The following is an 18,265-nucleotide window of genomic DNA, read 5'->3' as shown; positions in this document are numbered from 1 at the left end:
TGGGGGCCGCCTCCCTTCCTCTGGCTGGATTTACAACCCCACGCATCCCAGAGATACCCCGATAGATGAGGGAGCAGGGTGTATACTCTCCTCACTACTCCCCCAAAAAAGGAAACCCCATGCCTCCACATCATCAGAGAAACACCCGCAAGTTAGTGCCTTCAGTGAGGAAGCTCAGCCATCATGCTCTGATGATTTAGGACTCCCATCCATGTCCATTTTCTCCTGACTGGAAATGGACCAGCGTCATTCCTGTGTTTCACCGTGTGAGAGAGCCATTGAGGTACAATGGTGGTCCTGGCTTCTGAGTCGCCATCAGTTCCTCAGGTCCTGGTTCCTGAGTCTCTATCAGTTCCTCAGGTCCTGGTTCCTGGGTCTCTATCAGTTCCTCAGGTCCTGGTTCCTGAGTCTCTATCAGTTCCTCAGGTCCTGGTTCCTGAGTCTCTATCAGTTCCTCAGGTCCTGGTTCCTGAGTCTCTATCAGTTCCTCAGGTCCTGGTTCCTGAGTCTCTATCAGTTCCTCAGGTCCTGGTTCCTGAGTCTCTATCAGTTCCTCAGGTCCCGGTTCCTCTGGTCCTCTTCAGTTCCTCAGGTCCGGTTCCTGATCTCTACAGTCAGGGTGCCTAAGGTTCTGAGTCTCGTAATGAGTGCCCAGGGCCAGGAGCGTGAGTCCACGCCCGGTCCGGTCCTCTCCTCGGGCGAGTTGGAAGGGGGCTGAGGAGGGTCGGGGCGAGAGAAGAGGGGGGAGGAGGGGGGACCGCCTCAATCCTTGACCCCGGAGTCATGTGCCTTTAATTAAGGCAGATTTAAATTTGTTTACAAGGCCCACTGGTCTTAAATCTTCCAGAGCTTCAGCTTAAATGCCCCTTCAGCCCACGTGCTCACTCCCAATTATCTTCACCCTCACACCCCCAGCCCCTTTCTCTTCTCTTTAATACGTGTCAGCCGTCAGTTTATGACATCGTGTTTTAACGGTTTTCTGGTGCTGGTTACGTGCTATTTGGGAATCTGCAAAAAGTGAATGTGAGGGGTATGCCCCTGTAAGAAGTCAATCTGTGATTGTATGAAAGGCCCTCCACCTCCCCTGGACGGGACCCCGCCAGTTTATGGCCCCGTCCGGCACCCGCCTGGACGACAAACCGCTGACCCCTTGGCCTCGCAGTCAGATCCATGTGGGCAGAGTTCGTCCCGCTCATTTACTCTCTCTCCCTTCCTCCTTACTGTCTCTGTGGCATGGAAGGACTCGTCTGATGGACACTTTTAGATACGGACACAGAGAATTTTATTCAAATTTTTATATATTTTATTATTATTTTAATGCACTAGTCCATACAGATTTGTTGTAGAATTTTGCTGCTGCTCTTGCACTAACCCACTGAAGTTAAACAATGACTAAGTCTAAGTTTATTTTTTTCAGCTGCAAACTCCTAAACCTCCAAAACTTTTGTCATTTCCTGTTCAATGACAGCAGGGCCTGCTTTAAACATCTTTTTTTGACAGTAATTGAATTATGTTTTTTGTAGAATCAGGAGGGGAACGTAGGCTACCCGAGAGTGCTCGCGAACTTGTGAACATGAGGGCGCATTGCGCAGTACGGGCGTGACGTGGCTCCTGTTAGCATGTAGCGTGTAGCGTCCCACCCGCTCTCTGTCTGGAGAAATGGCTGCTGCTGTATTTTTAGGCTGTAAAAACACCACTAGCGCGGTCGGCGCACTCCTCCTCGATCCTCTTGCCTCCGCAACTCTCACCTCAACCGGTTATTTCCCTTTTAAACATTTACACGAAACAGCAGAACTGTTACTAGCATGTTTGGCACAACCAAGTTCGCAACAAAAATCCGGCTGTAAAAGGGGGGGGGGGGGGATGGGTGGCAGCTAATTGGTAACGGGGGGTTAAGTAAATGTTTAAATTCTCCTCGGTGCAGAGAACGTGTTGAGGAGGCTCCAGTAAAAAAAAAAAAAAAAAAAAAAAAAGAATGGAAAAAAGAGGAGAGTTTTTCGGGGGAGAGAAAAGGCACGTCGAGCTTTGCGAGAGAGAACCAGCGCCGCGGATCGGAACGCTAAGTTTGCGCGAGCGGCGGCGACGCCGTCTGCCTCCTCTGGGTCGTAATTGACATCACATGGCCGGCGCACTCGAGGGAGAGCCCGATTGGGTGTCCTCGCTTTCAAGAGAGCGAACGAGACAGAGAGAGGGAGAGAGAGAGAGAGAGAGAGAGGGGGAAAATATAAGGGAGAGAGAGAGAGAGAGGGAGGGGAAGGGAGGGGGAAGGGAGGGGGAGGGAGTAAATGGAAAAAAAGGGGAGGTAGCGGAGGGAAAGAAAACGAGGGAGAAAGGAAGGGATGGGGCGGGACGGGGGGGGTGGGGGGGGGGTTATGTATTACTTCCAGCCAGAGGGGGTGCGGTCGCGCCTCACTGTTTTTTTTTGAGAAAATGAATCACGGGTTCGCTGGCGTTTTTTTTTTTTAAAAGGCGAAACGCGAAGCTGCCGTCTGACGGGGAATCCCGCGGGGAGGACTCGTCTCCCGGGCCCGCGGGAGGTGTGACCGCGCGGACGCGTTTGATGAATGCAGGGGGACCCAGAAAAGTGCAGTGATTTTGGAGTTGGGGGGTTGAAGATTGGGGGGGCGGTGGTGAATAGAAGCTGCATGAACAGAGTGATCTGCTTCTATCTACGTGTTCTGTACCCTGTAGTCGTGCTGATTTTGGACCACTGATTTTAGGATAAATATTGGAATGCTACCTGGTAAAACATCATACTTTTCTCTCTTTCCCACAAGTAGCTATGGAAGTGACTGTGCAGTGTTCCCACAGTGCAGCAGGGCACAGGCTCTGGCATTAAGCCCCGCCCTCTGACAGAGGAGGTCTGGCATATACACGCTTGTTGCCAGGGGAACGCACGCAGGCTTGTTCGTGACCGTGTCCGTGTGTCCGTCCGGCAGGTTCCAGATCCAGAGGGGCACCAGCGACCCGAACGCCTACAAGGGCCTGGGCGACTGCTTCAGGACCATTTTCCGGAACGAAGGGTACGCTCTCCTCCGCACTGTTCCCGGTGTTCCGACTCACAGTGTGTTCTATGCTGCGGAAAGCACACGTCACCTTCACACGCATCACACACTGCAGGACAGAGCATACTCTGTGTGTGTGTGTGTGTGTGTGTGTATGCATGTGTGTGTGTGTGTGTGTGTGTGAGAGTGTGAATGTGTGTGTGTGTGAGTGTGCGAATGTGTGTGAGTGTGTGAATGTGTGTGTGTGTGTGTGTGTGTGTGAGTGTCTGTATGTGAGTGTGTGAGTGTGTGAATGTGAGTGTGTGTGTGTGTGTGAGTGTGTGAATGTGTGTGTGTGTGTGTGTGTGTGTGCGTGTGTGTGTTTGTGTGTGTGTATACGTGTGTGTGAGTGTGTGAATTTGTGTGTGTGTGTGTGTGTCTGCATGTATCAGCGAGTGTGGACTCGTGCATTTCTGTTTTTGCCCTTGACGCCGCTGTCCGTGTCCTTCACTGAGCGTGCCTGTGTTGCTTTTCTCAGTGCAGCCAGTGCTGGAAATGCGCAGTCAGGCTTTTATCCTCCACCCTCATGCCCTTTCTGTCAACTCACCTTCCTCACCAGCTGTGTGTGCCGTGTGTTTGTGTGCAGCAACAACATGGAGGACAAGCCTGCCTGAAGGCCTAACGTGTGTGTGTGTGTGAGAGAGGGAGAGAGAGCGAAAGTGAGAAAGTAAATTGAATGTCAACAGCAAAATGCGTCTGCTGTGCTCTGAATATTAGCTTTGTCTTCTTTTCGTCACTTGAGAAAAAAATCACCCCCCCCCCATTAATGCAATAAAAAGAAATAAGCATGTGACCCCTTATCTCCTTCTGAAGTGAAATATTCTTACAGTAAGCTCCCTACTGTATGCCCTTAGCCGCGATTACGCCGGTCTGTTAAAATGAAAGCTCCGCTCCTGCATAGACAGACTTGCCCGGAGGAGAATATCATTAGAGTCTGTGGTGATGCATAATTGAGAGTAATATGTTGTGGTGTGGGCTTGGTGCATGCCGGTGGAGTTATCTGGGAAGCAATTGATGCTGTTTTCTCAGTAGCACCACAGTCCAAAACCCCACCGAAACATTCTGGTTTTTCCCAAGGTCCTGGAAGTAAGCGAGCAGTAATGTACAATACACATCCAGTACGCACACAAGCCCAATCTCATGGAACTTGCCTCCTTCACAGTAAATCTCTTTTGCGATAAATCTTGAGGAAGGAAAGGTCAAGCGTGCATGCTGCCAATCACCCTTCACTGTGGAACACAGGAGAGACAATCCCCAGGCAAAGAATGGAATCAAAACTTCAGAACTCTGCCATCGTCGAGGCAACTTTCCTCCAAAAGCTTTAGCTTTAACTTTGTAGTAATTTTTAAAAAGCGAATGAAAATTTTCAAAAGCAAATAATTAATTAATTGAATTGCATATTCTATTGGCATTTCCCTCCCCACCTCTGTCATCTCTTGCTCACTCCCTCTCTCCCTCCCTCGCTTGCTCGCTCCCTCCCTCCCTCCCTTCTTGTCACAGTCCTCTGACAGTGTGCAGGCCTGTGAGACAGCTGAAAGCGCTCGCTCCCTCCCTGCCTCAATCCCTCACTCCCTCCCTCCCTCAATCCCTTGCTCCCTCCCTCGCTCCCTCCCTGCCTCGCTCCCTCGCTCCCTCCCTGTAGCAGTCCTCTGACAGTGTGCAGGCCTGTGAGAAAGCGCAAGGCGCTCGCTCGTCCGTCTGTTTATGGAGAGCCGACAGCTTTATAGGGGATATAAAAGTGATCTGGTGCGAGGTGTGTGTGAGTGGCCCGGGAAGCCGGCTGGTGACAGCTGGGAGCTGGGAGCTGGTTCACTGCCATGAGCTGCACCCGGCTCACAGATTTCACTGTCCCCCACCTACCCCACACCCCCCACACACCCGGCTCACAGATTTCACTGTCCCCCACCTACCCCACACCACCCCACCTACACCCTACATCCCCCCACACACCCGGCTCACAGATTTCACTGTCCCCCACCCACCCCACCTACTCCCCACCACCCCCACGTACACCTACCACCCCCCACACACCCAGCTCACAGCTTTCACTGTCCCCACCACCCCACCCCCCTCTCCCCCCTCACACCCCACCGTCACATCCCCCTCCCACACACCCCAGCTCGCAGCTTTCACTGTCCCCACCAACCCCCTATCCCCCTCCCCCTCCCCCCCTCACCCCCCCTCCCCCCACACCGCTCAGTTCACTGTCCCCCACCACCCCCCCCACCCATCCTACATCACCCCAAACCGACTCACAGCTTTCAACTGTCCCCCACCAACCCCCACCCACCCACACCCACCACACCACACACACGTATAAAGTAGGATCCAAAACTGACAGGGGGCGGGGGCCTGCTCTATGAAGGAGAGGGTGGATTCTGTTGACACTTTTGAGGTAGCTACATCATACTCTTGTAAATGAACCGGTCCTACCCAGGAATCGAACTTGTGACCTTCCGGTTCAAAGACCAGTTCCTTACCCATTATAGTACATTGCCGCTACCACTTACACACACGCACACATGCGCATACAGACAGACATCACGTACGCACGCACGCCACACACACGTCACACATATGCCACACACATATCCATACATTTGCACGCACGCACACACACACACAGGCAAACACCATAGACGCGCAGACATACGCACGCCATACACATACCTACACACACACATACACATACCCACCCCCCCCCACACACACACACACACACACACACACACACACACATGCGCCACACTGAAGCGCACAAGCCCAGCGAACACTGAAACTGTCGGCTGAGATACCAACAGACCGTGGTGAACTTATTTCACTTGTTAATCAGAACGCGGGCAAAGCAAACAGACCCGAGGCTGAGATCAATCAATCTAACCCACGATGACACGCACAGATGTCACACCTGGCTCGTCACTTCCCCGAGCTGCCCGTCTTTACGATCTCACCTGCTCAAGGCTTCTGGGCTCATTTACATAATCTTTTTGCCTATAAAAAGACATACATTAAACATACGTAGTAACATTCAGTTTGCTACCGTGCTGACGCTTTGGTTTTATGGTTTGCCACAGCAACGATTTGTGCAACGTTATAACGACTGTTTCTGTATAATTTCCTTATGTGTAGTTACGAGTGCTTATAGCAATGTTTATAGCTCTTTATAAGTGCATCGTAAGGCACTATGAATGCAGCTATAAGGCATTATACGTGTTTTTTTCATGTGTGTTACCAAAGTGTTACCAATTTTTTTTGCTGTTATTTAAAGGAGAGCAAACAGTCTTGCTTTCATACTTTTTTTTTTTTCGCTAACAGCGGCACAATCCCTGCTCAGAAGGTGCCCTGTTATGGTACAAACCCCCCAAATCCACATGGGGGAACCCACTTAGGGCTGAAGAGACGCTCACCCTATGGACTGCACCACACATTTCGCCCAGCCTAATAACCTGTTACTCAACTCCTCTATTCGATTTTTTCCATGACTCACAGATCGCTGACAGTATGCATTTTATTTTCAAAAAGTTCAAAAATAGTCTTTATTAGACGTGATAATATGAGAGAATTCCTGGTACCGTCTATAGATTTTCATTATTTTCTGTTAAAATATATAAAACTCACACATGTAGTACAGTCTGACTGAAAACATGACTACCTACTTCATAGCACTACTAGCTATGCCATACCTCGGTGGTTTCCAAGTCCTGTTCCTGGAGATCTACCGTCCTGTAGATTTTCATTTCAACCCAAATTTGGCACGCCTGACTCTAATTAGCAGCTCAATTAGATCTCTAGCAGTTGAATGAGGTGTGCTTTGTTAGAGTTGGAGTGAAAACCTGCAGGATGGTATAATTCGTTAACAGGTTTGGCTACCACTGTCATACCATATATCCAAGGCCTTCACATTTCTTTTTTGTGTCCATATATGAAGGCTGTATTTTACATGTGGTCTAAGGAATAATTTTACTGTAACATAACTTCTGCACTGGCTTTGAGCTTATATTCCTCGGTAATCAACAATCTATTTCCAGCTGCTTCAAGGTCATTATATAGGTATATGTAGAACAATGTTCAGCATTTCTGAAAACCCAGAATGCTTGATGTAGGCCGAATTTTAGTCAAAATAATTTACTAAAAACTAAACAATAATGATGAAAAGGAAACCCCAGGAGTTGCAGAAAGCCTGATCTCTCTCTGTAATTCATCCTCTCACGTGACTCCAACAGGAGTGGCTCTAATATGCCCTAATAATAAATGCCAGCGTTTTGCATGCAATGCACACGAAACTGATTTCCCAGAATACACCAGTCCCCTTTCTTATATGTTGGGTTGTATTGGTACGGTACTGCCTTGTTTACTTAAATTCTTTAAGAACAGCTGGATGAGTTCCATCAAGGCTACTGACGTAAGCCTGGATCCAATCAGCTTGACATTTTTACATATAAGTAAATGCAAGTGTTTACTGTTTTCTTTACCAACTGATTTTGGCTAGTTTTGATGATTATAAAACTATAAATTTAAAAAATGTATATCACTGGCATTTTGCCGAAGGAGAGGATATAGTGACTGAATCCAGACCTTTTTCCCTAATTTTATTATTGAATCCAGGCTTTATTTACAGTTGTATTATTTTAGTAATAGTTTAATTTCCTTCGTTTCAGTGTTTTTTTTAATGCTGTGGGTAACGCTAGGTTAAAAGCATTGCATCTTAAATTAACTTTCAGAAGCCATATGGCAACTCATTTATTTTTTTATTCACAATGTTATATAGCGGGTTGTTTTTATTACTCTCTGTAAAACCTCCGGAAATATTCTTCGGATAGTTTGTTAGTCTTAGTCTGGTATATCTGCAGCTTACTGTAAATAATGATCTGGTATAAATTATAAGTGTATAAACCGTTTGTAAGTTATGGCATCCCCTCCTCTGCAGGAACCTCTCCATTTCTTTCAGTTACCAGTAGTGATTGTGACATCAGCATTAGAACGTTCAGTCAAGAACATTCTAATCGCATACTTGTGATTTGTGACCTCACACCTTAAAGGGTTAAGCCCCTTGCTTGTCAGCACCTCCATCCTGACTGCACCGCAGAGACAGCGGCACTTCGTCTTCACCGAACGCTTATCACTTCCTGTATATTTTTGCTGTAATCGCCCCCTCGTTAGCCAGTAGCGGATTACCTCCAGGCCAAACCGCTTAAGCCATATTTTATACAAATAGTGGTAGGGGCCGCATGTTGTGTAATTATTATTAAAAATAAACTCCCTGTGTCCACAGGGCCCCAAAACTGGGCCGACGTTTACACTGCGGCCTGCTCGGGGGAAACTTGAGACTGCGCCTCAAAGTGGCAATTAGACCGCAAAAGAAAAGGGAAGATGGAAATATTGCGGAATTGCCACGATGTGATCGCTAGTTAACACTAACATATTTAAATATATGCGACCTCTTGGAACCTGAGACAGAAAGCACAGTTTTTCCTTTCTTTTTTATTTTTCCGTGAGCATGGGCTTATATATGCTGCCTGGCATGTATTCCACGGCACATATTGGCTTTGAAATCACCACCTTTTATGAATCCAGATTGCGAAAACATTCGCAGATATTCCTGCAGTCTTGGCAGTACTTGAGGAAATATTTTTTTGGGGGGGGAAAATGTATGAACGATACAGTAGTGTGAAATATGCTTGATCCAAAGAGGCTTTGGCTGAGCGGGGACGTCCTGACTTGGACCAGGTGAAACGGTGTTTTGATTGCATAAAGGGAACACTGTGTGTGTGTGTGTGTGTGTGTTCTACATCATGTACCGACATGTGAAAATTCTTCAGTAGCATTCAGTTGCTTGCTCGTTGACTGATGACGGTCATGTGACTTCATAAAGAAACATGCTTCCTCAGCTAGTCAGTCATGTCTGAATGCAAAACACCTCACGGGCCTTCCCCTTGTCACTCAAATTAATTATCGTCTGTGTCAGCCTGTGTGAATAATGTTATCTAATGAGGGTTAAATGCCTCAAAACGCCTGTCATACACAGTCTTTTATTGCTTGTCTGTGTAAGGAACTCCAGATTGCTGAGGTGGCAATTTGAGAGCCGGCTGATGTTGTTGGTTCTTCAGACCTGCTCCTGCTGATTGGTTTTGTTGAGGCCGTTTAGTTTACTGAAGTGGATTGAGGAGATTGCCTTGAACCATTCGAGCGGTCAGTTAAATCTATTTACGTGTTCCCTGGTTTCGAACTTTTAAGACAAACTTTTTTTTTTGTGTGTTTTCAACTGCGTCACGCTGATGTTACATTTTTTACATTCTGTTTTACCTGAAGGTGTGGAAAGGCACCTGTGATAAGTGAAGCTTTTTTTGTGAAAGCACGTCTGGAATACATGCCTAAAAAATATGCTGCATCTGTGTGTCTGACACGTCTAGGTTCTTTTCTCTGAGGAAAAAAACTGCGTTATTGAACATGAATGTTCAACATTCCTGAGTGCATACTGGTCTGGCCCAGCTCTTATTATAATTCAGTTTTATCCTTAAAACTGAAATCATATATAATGACTGTAACCCATTATCTATTATCTTTCTTGTCGTACCGAGTGCACTGTAGACCAATGGGGCGTGTGAGTGAGATGGAGATAGAGAGAGAGAGAGACAGACAGAGAGAAAGAGAGACAGACGGAGAGAGAGAGCGATGGGGTTTTGGAGACGCTATGGAAGGAAGGGGAAAAAAAAAAGAGTTTGATGAAAATCAGAGCCAAATGAGGTGGCCCACGGTGGGCGGCGGGTGAAGTCCTTAAAGACAGCTGGCACCAAAGCCAGACGCCGGGCTCGGCGAGGGCATTTGTTTAGGAAAGCCATTTGGGGACCCCAGAGTACTTTACATGTAAAAAATCAAAGCAGGATTCAAATCCGGCGTTATTCAAATGGCCGCAGGTTACCCCGGGTCCCATCTGTAGCGAATTTGGAGCGTACTTTCGCACCTGATGAGGCCCGCGGCCCGACCGCACCCAGGAAACCTGCGGGCGGGATTTGCATGGGGGACTTCCGTCCTCGTTAGACTCTCCTTTCCGCTGCAGCTGAGAGCCGATCGCCGCGGTTTCTGTGGGCGAGGTCGGCGAACGCTGCTGATGTGGTGGCGTAAGCTTACCGCCGCGCTTTAGTAAGTCTGTCACATTTTCGATTGAGAAAATGCTTCTTTTTTTTTTTTCGTGAAAGGGCAGGATGTCTGTCCTAATGAATTGTGGGTCGGCTTTGATGTGATGCCATCCCGGGTGAGCGTATCGCGAAAAAATTAAAAAAAAATAAATAAAATTTAAAAAGATCTGCCCCAAGGTAATCGCCAGATCTGTGTTTCCGGCAACAGCTAATATTTACCCTGGGCCTCAATCGGCCGAGAACATCTCTACCGACTCCTGGGACGTGTTTCCACAATAAGGCAGGCAGAGTTCACACGCCGCAGTCACGCCACAGGGTCCCGACCGTCCTCACCTGTGTCCTGTGTCAATATGCACTGTGCTCACTCCCACACACGCCCCCGCACGTATGCGCGCGCCACGCACGTACACACACACACACACACACACACGTCTGTGTCCTGTGTCAATATGCACTGTGCTGTCCTGTCCCACACGCACTCACTCCCACACACGCCCCCGCACGTATGCGCGCGCCAAGCACGTACACACACGCACACACACACACGTCTGTGTTCAGTGTCGATACGCGCTGGTGATAATATTAGAGTACCATCGTTACCGTTGAAGACGGACTGCTGCACGCACCGTGCACAAATTCTCTGCAGTCCGAACCCCCATATTCTTTCATATTGCTCTGTCTGAACACTAGAAGAATAGCTTCCTTGTGTTTTTTTTTAGACATCATCATAAGGTATAGCTACATCAAAGGGGAAAAAAAATGTACTGTATGTACTGTATATACTTGAATTTAACAAATATCACCAATGGACATTTGTTCATATTGAGTGGGATGGAGAAACTCATAAAGCAAGTATATATAATAAAGAATATATAATATACTAGGAAGATTATGGCTAGTAGAACATGACATGAGCATGACTGTAATGTTAAATGTAGCCTTTTTCATCTGTACCTTATGCCATGTTTAGCTTCTTTAACAGTCTACCAGAACACGTTGTTTTTACTTTGTGTCTGCACACAGGCGAACTCCACAGTGCACAAAGCTGCGATTAAACTAGCCCCGTCACGAAAAGGTAATTTGTCACGATCAGGAAAGCGGGATTTACGCGATTAGACATCCAGCGTATCCAAATAAAAATGGATTTACTTTGCTGGCTCTCTCGGTTAACCCGTTCCGATAAGCAAACTGTGCATGTGAGGTTTTCCCTCTCCCCCGAGCTCAAACAGGGAAACGCTTTCTGTTGACTTGAGCAGATCTGTGCAGATAATGGCATTATTGTTTGCCTTTGGTTTTATTTGAAAGTGGATCAGCTGGCTTTTGGGACGGGGTTCCAGGAGCATTGCCCGAATACTCTCTCATCAGCGCCTTAATATCATATATACTGAGAAAGCATAGCATTTCTTCTCTTTTTATGCTGAATTTTCAGACGCATTTAACGGTTTATTCATTTTTTTAAATCCTGCTACTACCAAATGCAGAGGCAAGTTTCAATAACAAGTATTAAAATGTAAATTCACGAGCGGTTTATCAGTCAAAATTCTAATTTAGTTATGTCAAGTGACTATGATCAGTGTTTGATTTACTGATTGGTTTAAATTTTTTAATGGACGAATTTGTTTTCCTCACGGAGAAATAATCGCATTGAATTGTGGGCACTGCAGCTCAGAGATCTAGATCTCGACTAGGCACAGTATTTCATGTGCTACATGTCACTGTCAGCTTCCTATTAGAAGCCTCAAACTGTAATCATGGTTTATGAATTCAGTGTTTATGCATTAGTGTGTTTTACTGGTCTTTCCACATTTTCCTTTGTGAAGGCTGACCCCATTTCCGTAAGTGTGGATGCCAGTCTGTGCTTTCAAGCATTTGAATCTGTTTGCTTTAGAGATGTGTCACAAGATACTGCTGCTACCAAAATGATGGAAATTATGGAAATTCAGGATGGTCTGTGGTTGACAGGGTGTTCAGTGCACAAACTTGCAAAAGCATACAAGTCAAAATAGAAAATGTATGCATTTTTTTATTCACACAAGGATTTATATTTCTTTTATTCATAACATTTGGTTTCCACCTCTGTTACTCACTTTAAAGACATCGGCTATATCTGGACATGATTATATATTTGCTTTAAACCGTTAAAATAAAAACTACACGATTTGCATCATTGGCAATATTGTGTGGTTATAAAGCTCATATAGCAAGTTTTATGTCTCATTAATGTTATTTATGTCTCAGTTAAAAGAATGGGATGTACAGTACAGTACTGTTGAGTCTTATAGCGCGATTTCGTGCTGCAGCGTACATGTGTGCCAAACTCTGTTTATGTTGCATTCACTATCAGCTTTGCTGTAATATGTATACCTTTGTTGCATCCACACCTTGCTATACAATTTGAATGACAGCCGTACTGAGTCATTTATAAAGTTCAAAATAATAGGATTAGTGCATCATAGAGGGTGTCACCCCTCTGAAAAGGATAGTTCACCCACCTGGGTGTTTTGATATTTACATTTTAGTGTATAAGTTTCCTATTGGGCTAGACAGTTTTTGGGACTTTCCAGCTCTACAAGGGTAGGTATAGGCCATGTAGCATCTATCTACCCATCCATTATCTATACCCGCTTATCCTGAGCAGGGTCGCGGGGGGTGCTGGAGCCTATCCCAGCGTGAATTGGGGGCAAGAGGCAGGAAAACACCCTGCCCAGGTTGCCAATCTTTCGCAGGGCACACACACCATTAATTCACACACACACATACCTATGGGCAATTCAGAGTCTCAAATTAGCCTACCTGCACGTCTTTGGACTGTGGGAGGAATCCGGAGTACCCCGCGGACACGGGGAGTACATGTCAACAGAAAGGCCTCGGTCGGGATTCGAACCCAGGACCTTCTTGCTGTGAGGCGACAGTGCTGCCTGCACCATCGTGCCTCCCGGGGCGTGTAACACATAAAAATGAAATAATACTTTTTTAAGGAAACCCAGTGAGTGAACTCTCATTTTTTTAAAACATAAAACTAAAGGGGCAGTATGCTGAATTTTGGAAGCTAGACAAAGGAACGGGTAAATTCTCAGCCAACCTCTAAAGAAACTAACGTGGTAAGGGGAAGGGAAGGGGTTTCATAGGGCACCCTGGTAGTATCTATCATATGCATTAAATGCTTCATGTGCTAATTGCACTAATTTAATGTCATTCCGTTCAGGTTAAGTGCTTTGTTGCAGGGCACAAGGGGCAGAGCCCCGTATGGTATGCTGCCGTTGTACCCTTGAGCGAGGTATTTAACCTGAATCGCTTCAGTAAGAATGTCCATTAAATGTGACATGTAAAAATCTGCATAAGCCGCTCTGGATAAAAACATCCACTCAGTGCCAAGGATGAACTGCTACGTGTTGCTTGTTCTTATATGTGTTTGTTTCTTATTCAGTGTTTTTTTCTGGATATCCTAAGCCATTCCGTTCATGTTTTGCCAAGTTTTGATAAGCGTGTTCTTCATAGTTAAGGACATACTTAAGCTTGTTGTATTGCTTGAACATTTAGTCATCGCTAACCTTCATAGCAGAAATGCACAGTATGTATTTTTAAAGAGTGTCTGAAGGTGTGAGTGCAAAAATCAACGATGAGTGTCTGTTTGTAATGAGAGTGAGCACTAGTAGCACTAAACTGACACAGAAAACAAAGGTCATCTGATGCGTTTTTGTTTTATTATTTTTTATAAAGAATGCCTTTACTGGAGATAACCTTTACCGTGTCCTCATTTTAACGCTGATGTCTATTCGGTGTGCTGTCCAAGAACAAGGCGAACCCAAAAGGGGATTAGCCAATGCAAATACGTCCAATCTATCAGCGGTGAGTCACGTTATCGACTCTGAGAAGCAAATGGCTCACGACGCACAATGGCATTCCTCGTGGGCCGCCTGCCCTGTTCTCGTGGCTTTCCCATGCCGGTGTGCTCTAAAAGTCCTTAAGATGCTGTTTACAGGAAACCTGTCAAACAAGAGCATTTACCTCCTGGAGGATCTGAAATCTCTTTTCTTTCTCCCTGTTTTTCTTTGCTAGGTAGTGTTATTTGTCTCCTGCCCATTCGTCTCCCCGGTCGCAGAGTCGATCGCGGGCTTCGGGATTTAGCGGCTGTGCTTGTTTAAAGACTCACTGACCTGTTATTCCTGTTCCAGCGCTGTGTGGGTCCCGTAAATGGCAGTTAGGAAATGTTTGCATTGCCTGGTCGTTGTTCAGCTGCAGGCAGACGGGCGATGGTTGCGTTGCGATTGTCTATTGTCTGCTGGCCACAGTACAGTTGCGGTCAAATTCAGAAACGCGACTTGTAGCATATTATACTTAAATTTATTGCTGTGTTTACAGAACAATGGTTTGGATTGGTTTCAGGTGATATGACTACTGTTTTGTTCTATGCAATGTATGGGATACATCTTTCAAAAACACAAAAAAACATTTCCCTACGTTGAGCACATGACCAAGTAAAACATGGAAGGTGGTGCAGGTGAAACTAGAGATTTATAGTCTGTTTTGTGTCTCTAAATGTTGTTCTTCTTATAGTAATTGATCCTAGGAAAGACAGATCTTATGAAAGCTGGCAAAAATTTAAAAATATAAGAGATTTCCTTGTAGTAAACTAATACATACATTTTACTCATGAACAATCAAATGCATTTTTGCAGCTGTATGTTAATGATAGATGATGGAATATTAATAAATATGTTACAAATCCAAAAGCGGTTCATTAGTTTCTTTCAACATGACAATTCAGTGGTTGAATGATTCCCATTGGCCCAGAACGTGTTCTGATTGTACTCTTGGAACACTGGATTGTTCTGGACGGGTTTGTGTTTTTATTAATTTGTTGTCTATTTTTATTATGACTGAATAGCACGTCCCCTTATGGGATTTGAATTTGAATCAGGTGGAAAGTTGCGGTCTCTTGCTGCTGGCCTGTGCTGTGATCTGGTATGAAGCCTCTGTCTCTTTCTGTCCTGCAGGGTGTACGGGTTCTACAAGGGCATCCTCCCCCCGATCCTTGCCGAGACCCCAAAGAGAGCGGTTAAGGTAAAGCCTCTCCCCCTCTCCGTCCTTCTTCTCCACACATGATCCAGAACCGTGCCCTTGATGACATAACTCGCATTACCTCCCCCTCCGTTTGTGGTGTGTGCCGGAAAATAGCAAACACTGATAGGGCGCACACGCCGACCAATCAGAGCAGAGCACAGGCGTTGTGCTGCTCCTGCTCACAGCTTGTGTTCGTCCCTGAGAAATTCCCTCTCAGCGTCGGCCTGTACGGTTTAGGGAATTCTCCGAGCTGTTTTGGGCGGATTGCAGTCCTGAAGGTGTTCCCATAGCATTCATGTCGGGAACTTGGCGTAACTTGGATCCGCTCATTAACATTCATTAGCAGGGAGTTTAGCGACCACGGTCGACTTCTCGCGTAACGTGATGCTGGGGAGAGAGAGAGGCCTGTTAAAATAAACACGGCGGGTGAAAAGTAATACTGTCCGTGGCGGGCGTTTCTCTGGCTGCGAGATGTCCGCCGGACGATAAAGCAAATTCGGCTGGAATCGCAACCGCTGTGACCTCACAGTCCGGCTCTGAGGACCCGCTTCCAGTCGAGAGTTCACCGAGTTCTGGAACTCTCCACGGAAGCTCCCTGTTGGTTCGCGTGCTGCTTAACGCCACCATCTGTTGTGGGGCGGGTCCTGGGATGCTGAGAGCTTGCGCTGTTGCTTTAATACTGAGGAGGTAATTAGACAGAACCACATTTTTCTCCTGTCGTTTCGTCATTCTGTTTTAATTCCAGTGCGAGCAGTAGCTCGGCGGTAATGGGCCGAAGGGATAGCACTGGCCTCTTCTGCCAACGAAACCGCTTCTGAACAAACTATTTAATTATCCTTACAGTTAAAATATTTTATTTGCTTTGACAGGTTTTCAGGATTTGAAAAATCAATGCCACGAAACACATTATGCCACACAATGGTGTCTAAAATCGTAGGATATCTGACCCACCAATAACTCAATGCGTAATGAGTTCATTTCAGAAAGTAAACATGCGTGGTGCTCAGGTTGAAACAGGCCACTGCCTGAGTGTTCTAGCTTCCTGTGAACGGCTGTTAGAGGGTCTATTGAACGCAGCAGTGCTCTGTGTGCTGTTGTTGCTGAGATGTGTATGGGCCTGCGTGTGATAAGTCATCTGACCTGCTCATCTTGCCCTTCCCGAGACAGACTCAGGAGTGATGATGTTTGCGCAGGGTGGGGGTGAGCCGGCTGCAGAGGGCTACTCACTTCCTGTTCCTGACTGCTCTTCCCCCTGCTCTCTCCCCTTACAGTTCTTTACCTTTGAGCAGTACAAGAAGCTCCTGAGCTTTACCCCACTGTCTGCGGGATTGGTGAGTCACACACACACACACACACACACACCTCTGCTCTTCAGCGCACACACGTGCGTGCACACACACACACACACTCACACATGCGCACACTCACGCACGCACACACAGACTCCTACAGGCTTGCACGAACACAAAACCGTTCGCACATACACACGTACAACCACATATACACACATCGTAACACATACAGCACATGCATTCACATACATGCACATACAATATTATTATAGGTGTACATATATACATTCTCACGCATACACAATCACACAAACGGACGTAAAACGCACTTCACCTGGGTCTCCAGTCCGGTGTTTATTTTGCGTAACATTTCTGTAACGTTTCTCCTCTGCTCGACGGAAAGTCTGGAACACAAACCCGTCGTGCCGGCGGGAAGCGTCCGTCAGGATCGCCGTTCGACGCGCAGTCCTCCTTTGGCTTCGCGTGATTCAGTGAGCGCGAGCAGCAGGGCAGCGCCGAGCGTTCCCCGGTCGGACTGTACAGGCTGGGGAATAAAAATGCGGTGAAGGTTGTTTACCTGTCCCATCCATCATCCCCCCTGTCACATTACACCTCAGCCTCCCCCCCCCGGGGGACCTGGCTCAGTGAAACGCCGCAGTTATGTAAGATCGTTAAAGCTCGATCTGTAAATTAAGAGACCGCCTTTGAGCGGCGTGGACATTCGGTGCTCGTTCACGAGATGCCGTTCGCCGTTCGCCGATGAACGACTATCTGATTAATGGGAGCGGTTCATTGAATGAAAAAGAAAATTAAAAAAAGAATAATGACTGGTAAACAGTGAAGTGCATATTTCTGAGATGGTTCCCCAGGCCCTGTTGTCATGAGGGGTAAAGACACTGGAAGAGTAATTGGCCTCAGTCACTTCTGTGACGTTTCCCATTACTGCCTTTCCCGAGCTCCCGCCCGGCTCCTTAATCCCCCGTCGCCCGGTTCCTGTGAATTACAGTTGTGCTGTTGGCTTCTGGTGAACCCTCGTTTTAGTAAACCAGGTGACAATGGAGCGACTGTTCGCCGTGACCGGGCTTCATTTGTGAACAAATATTGATCCACTCAGGCAAAACACACACACGCATGTACGCACGAACATGCGCACACACACACACACACACACACTCACAAAAAATTTCTCCTCCATGGTTGTATTTGGTCTTGTGTTCACACTAAGTCCCAGGGCTTACCTCCTACATTATACTGTGTTCTGCTCTTATTTTTCTTTTTTTCCCACAGGGCAACAAATAATATTTATGCTAATAATTCAGTGGGTTTCACAAGTTTTGCTCACCGGAGACCTCACCAGATTTAACTGTTTCTTGGCTCAGCAAGAATTGAAAAAGCAAACAAACAAATCATGCCTAATATGACCTTGCTCTCTGTGCATGTAACCCAGTCATGACAATGATGGAGGTTCTTTCCCTTGGATTGAGCAATTTGACCTCTGATCATTTAAAAGTGTAAGAATATCAACAATTCCTGTTGCTAAAGTATTCTCCTCATACTCTGATAGCATTTTAACTATTCTGTGTTCAAGATAAAAGACTTACACATGATAGAGGCCTACAGTCAGACATTTTTTTATTTTGCATTTGAAATGTTTTTTCTTAGATATAGACTCAAAATTGGTTTTAGATTGAATCTAATAGCCTGCTTAACTTTCCATTTTTTTATTTTT

At 46.3% G+C, this 18,265-nt stretch overlaps 1 protein-coding gene across 2 annotated transcripts in view; it reads left to right on the top strand.

The window, feature by feature from the left end:
• Positions 1 to 18,265, top strand: part of slc25a21 (solute carrier family 25 member 21) — a 112,933-nt gene that overhangs the window by 83,711 nt on the left and 10,957 nt on the right. For both annotated transcript variants that reach the window (XM_064309665.1, XM_064309742.1), the window contains exons 4-6: positions 2,940 to 3,023; positions 15,178 to 15,244; positions 16,516 to 16,575. In XM_064309665.1, coding sequence (XP_064165735.1) covers positions 2,940 to 3,023; positions 15,178 to 15,244; positions 16,516 to 16,575 — 211 coding nt within the window. The remainder of the gene's footprint in view (positions 1 to 2,939; positions 3,024 to 15,177; positions 15,245 to 16,515; positions 16,576 to 18,265) is intronic.

Source organism: Anguilla rostrata, chromosome 1 (assembly GCF_018555375.3).
Source record: "Anguilla rostrata isolate EN2019 chromosome 1, ASM1855537v3, whole genome shotgun sequence".
In the NCBI taxonomy this organism is placed as follows: Eukaryota; Metazoa; Chordata; class Actinopteri; order Anguilliformes; family Anguillidae; genus Anguilla; species Anguilla rostrata.
Note: the sequence above shows the minus strand (reverse complement) of the source record. Positions and strands in the feature narration are given on the sequence as shown.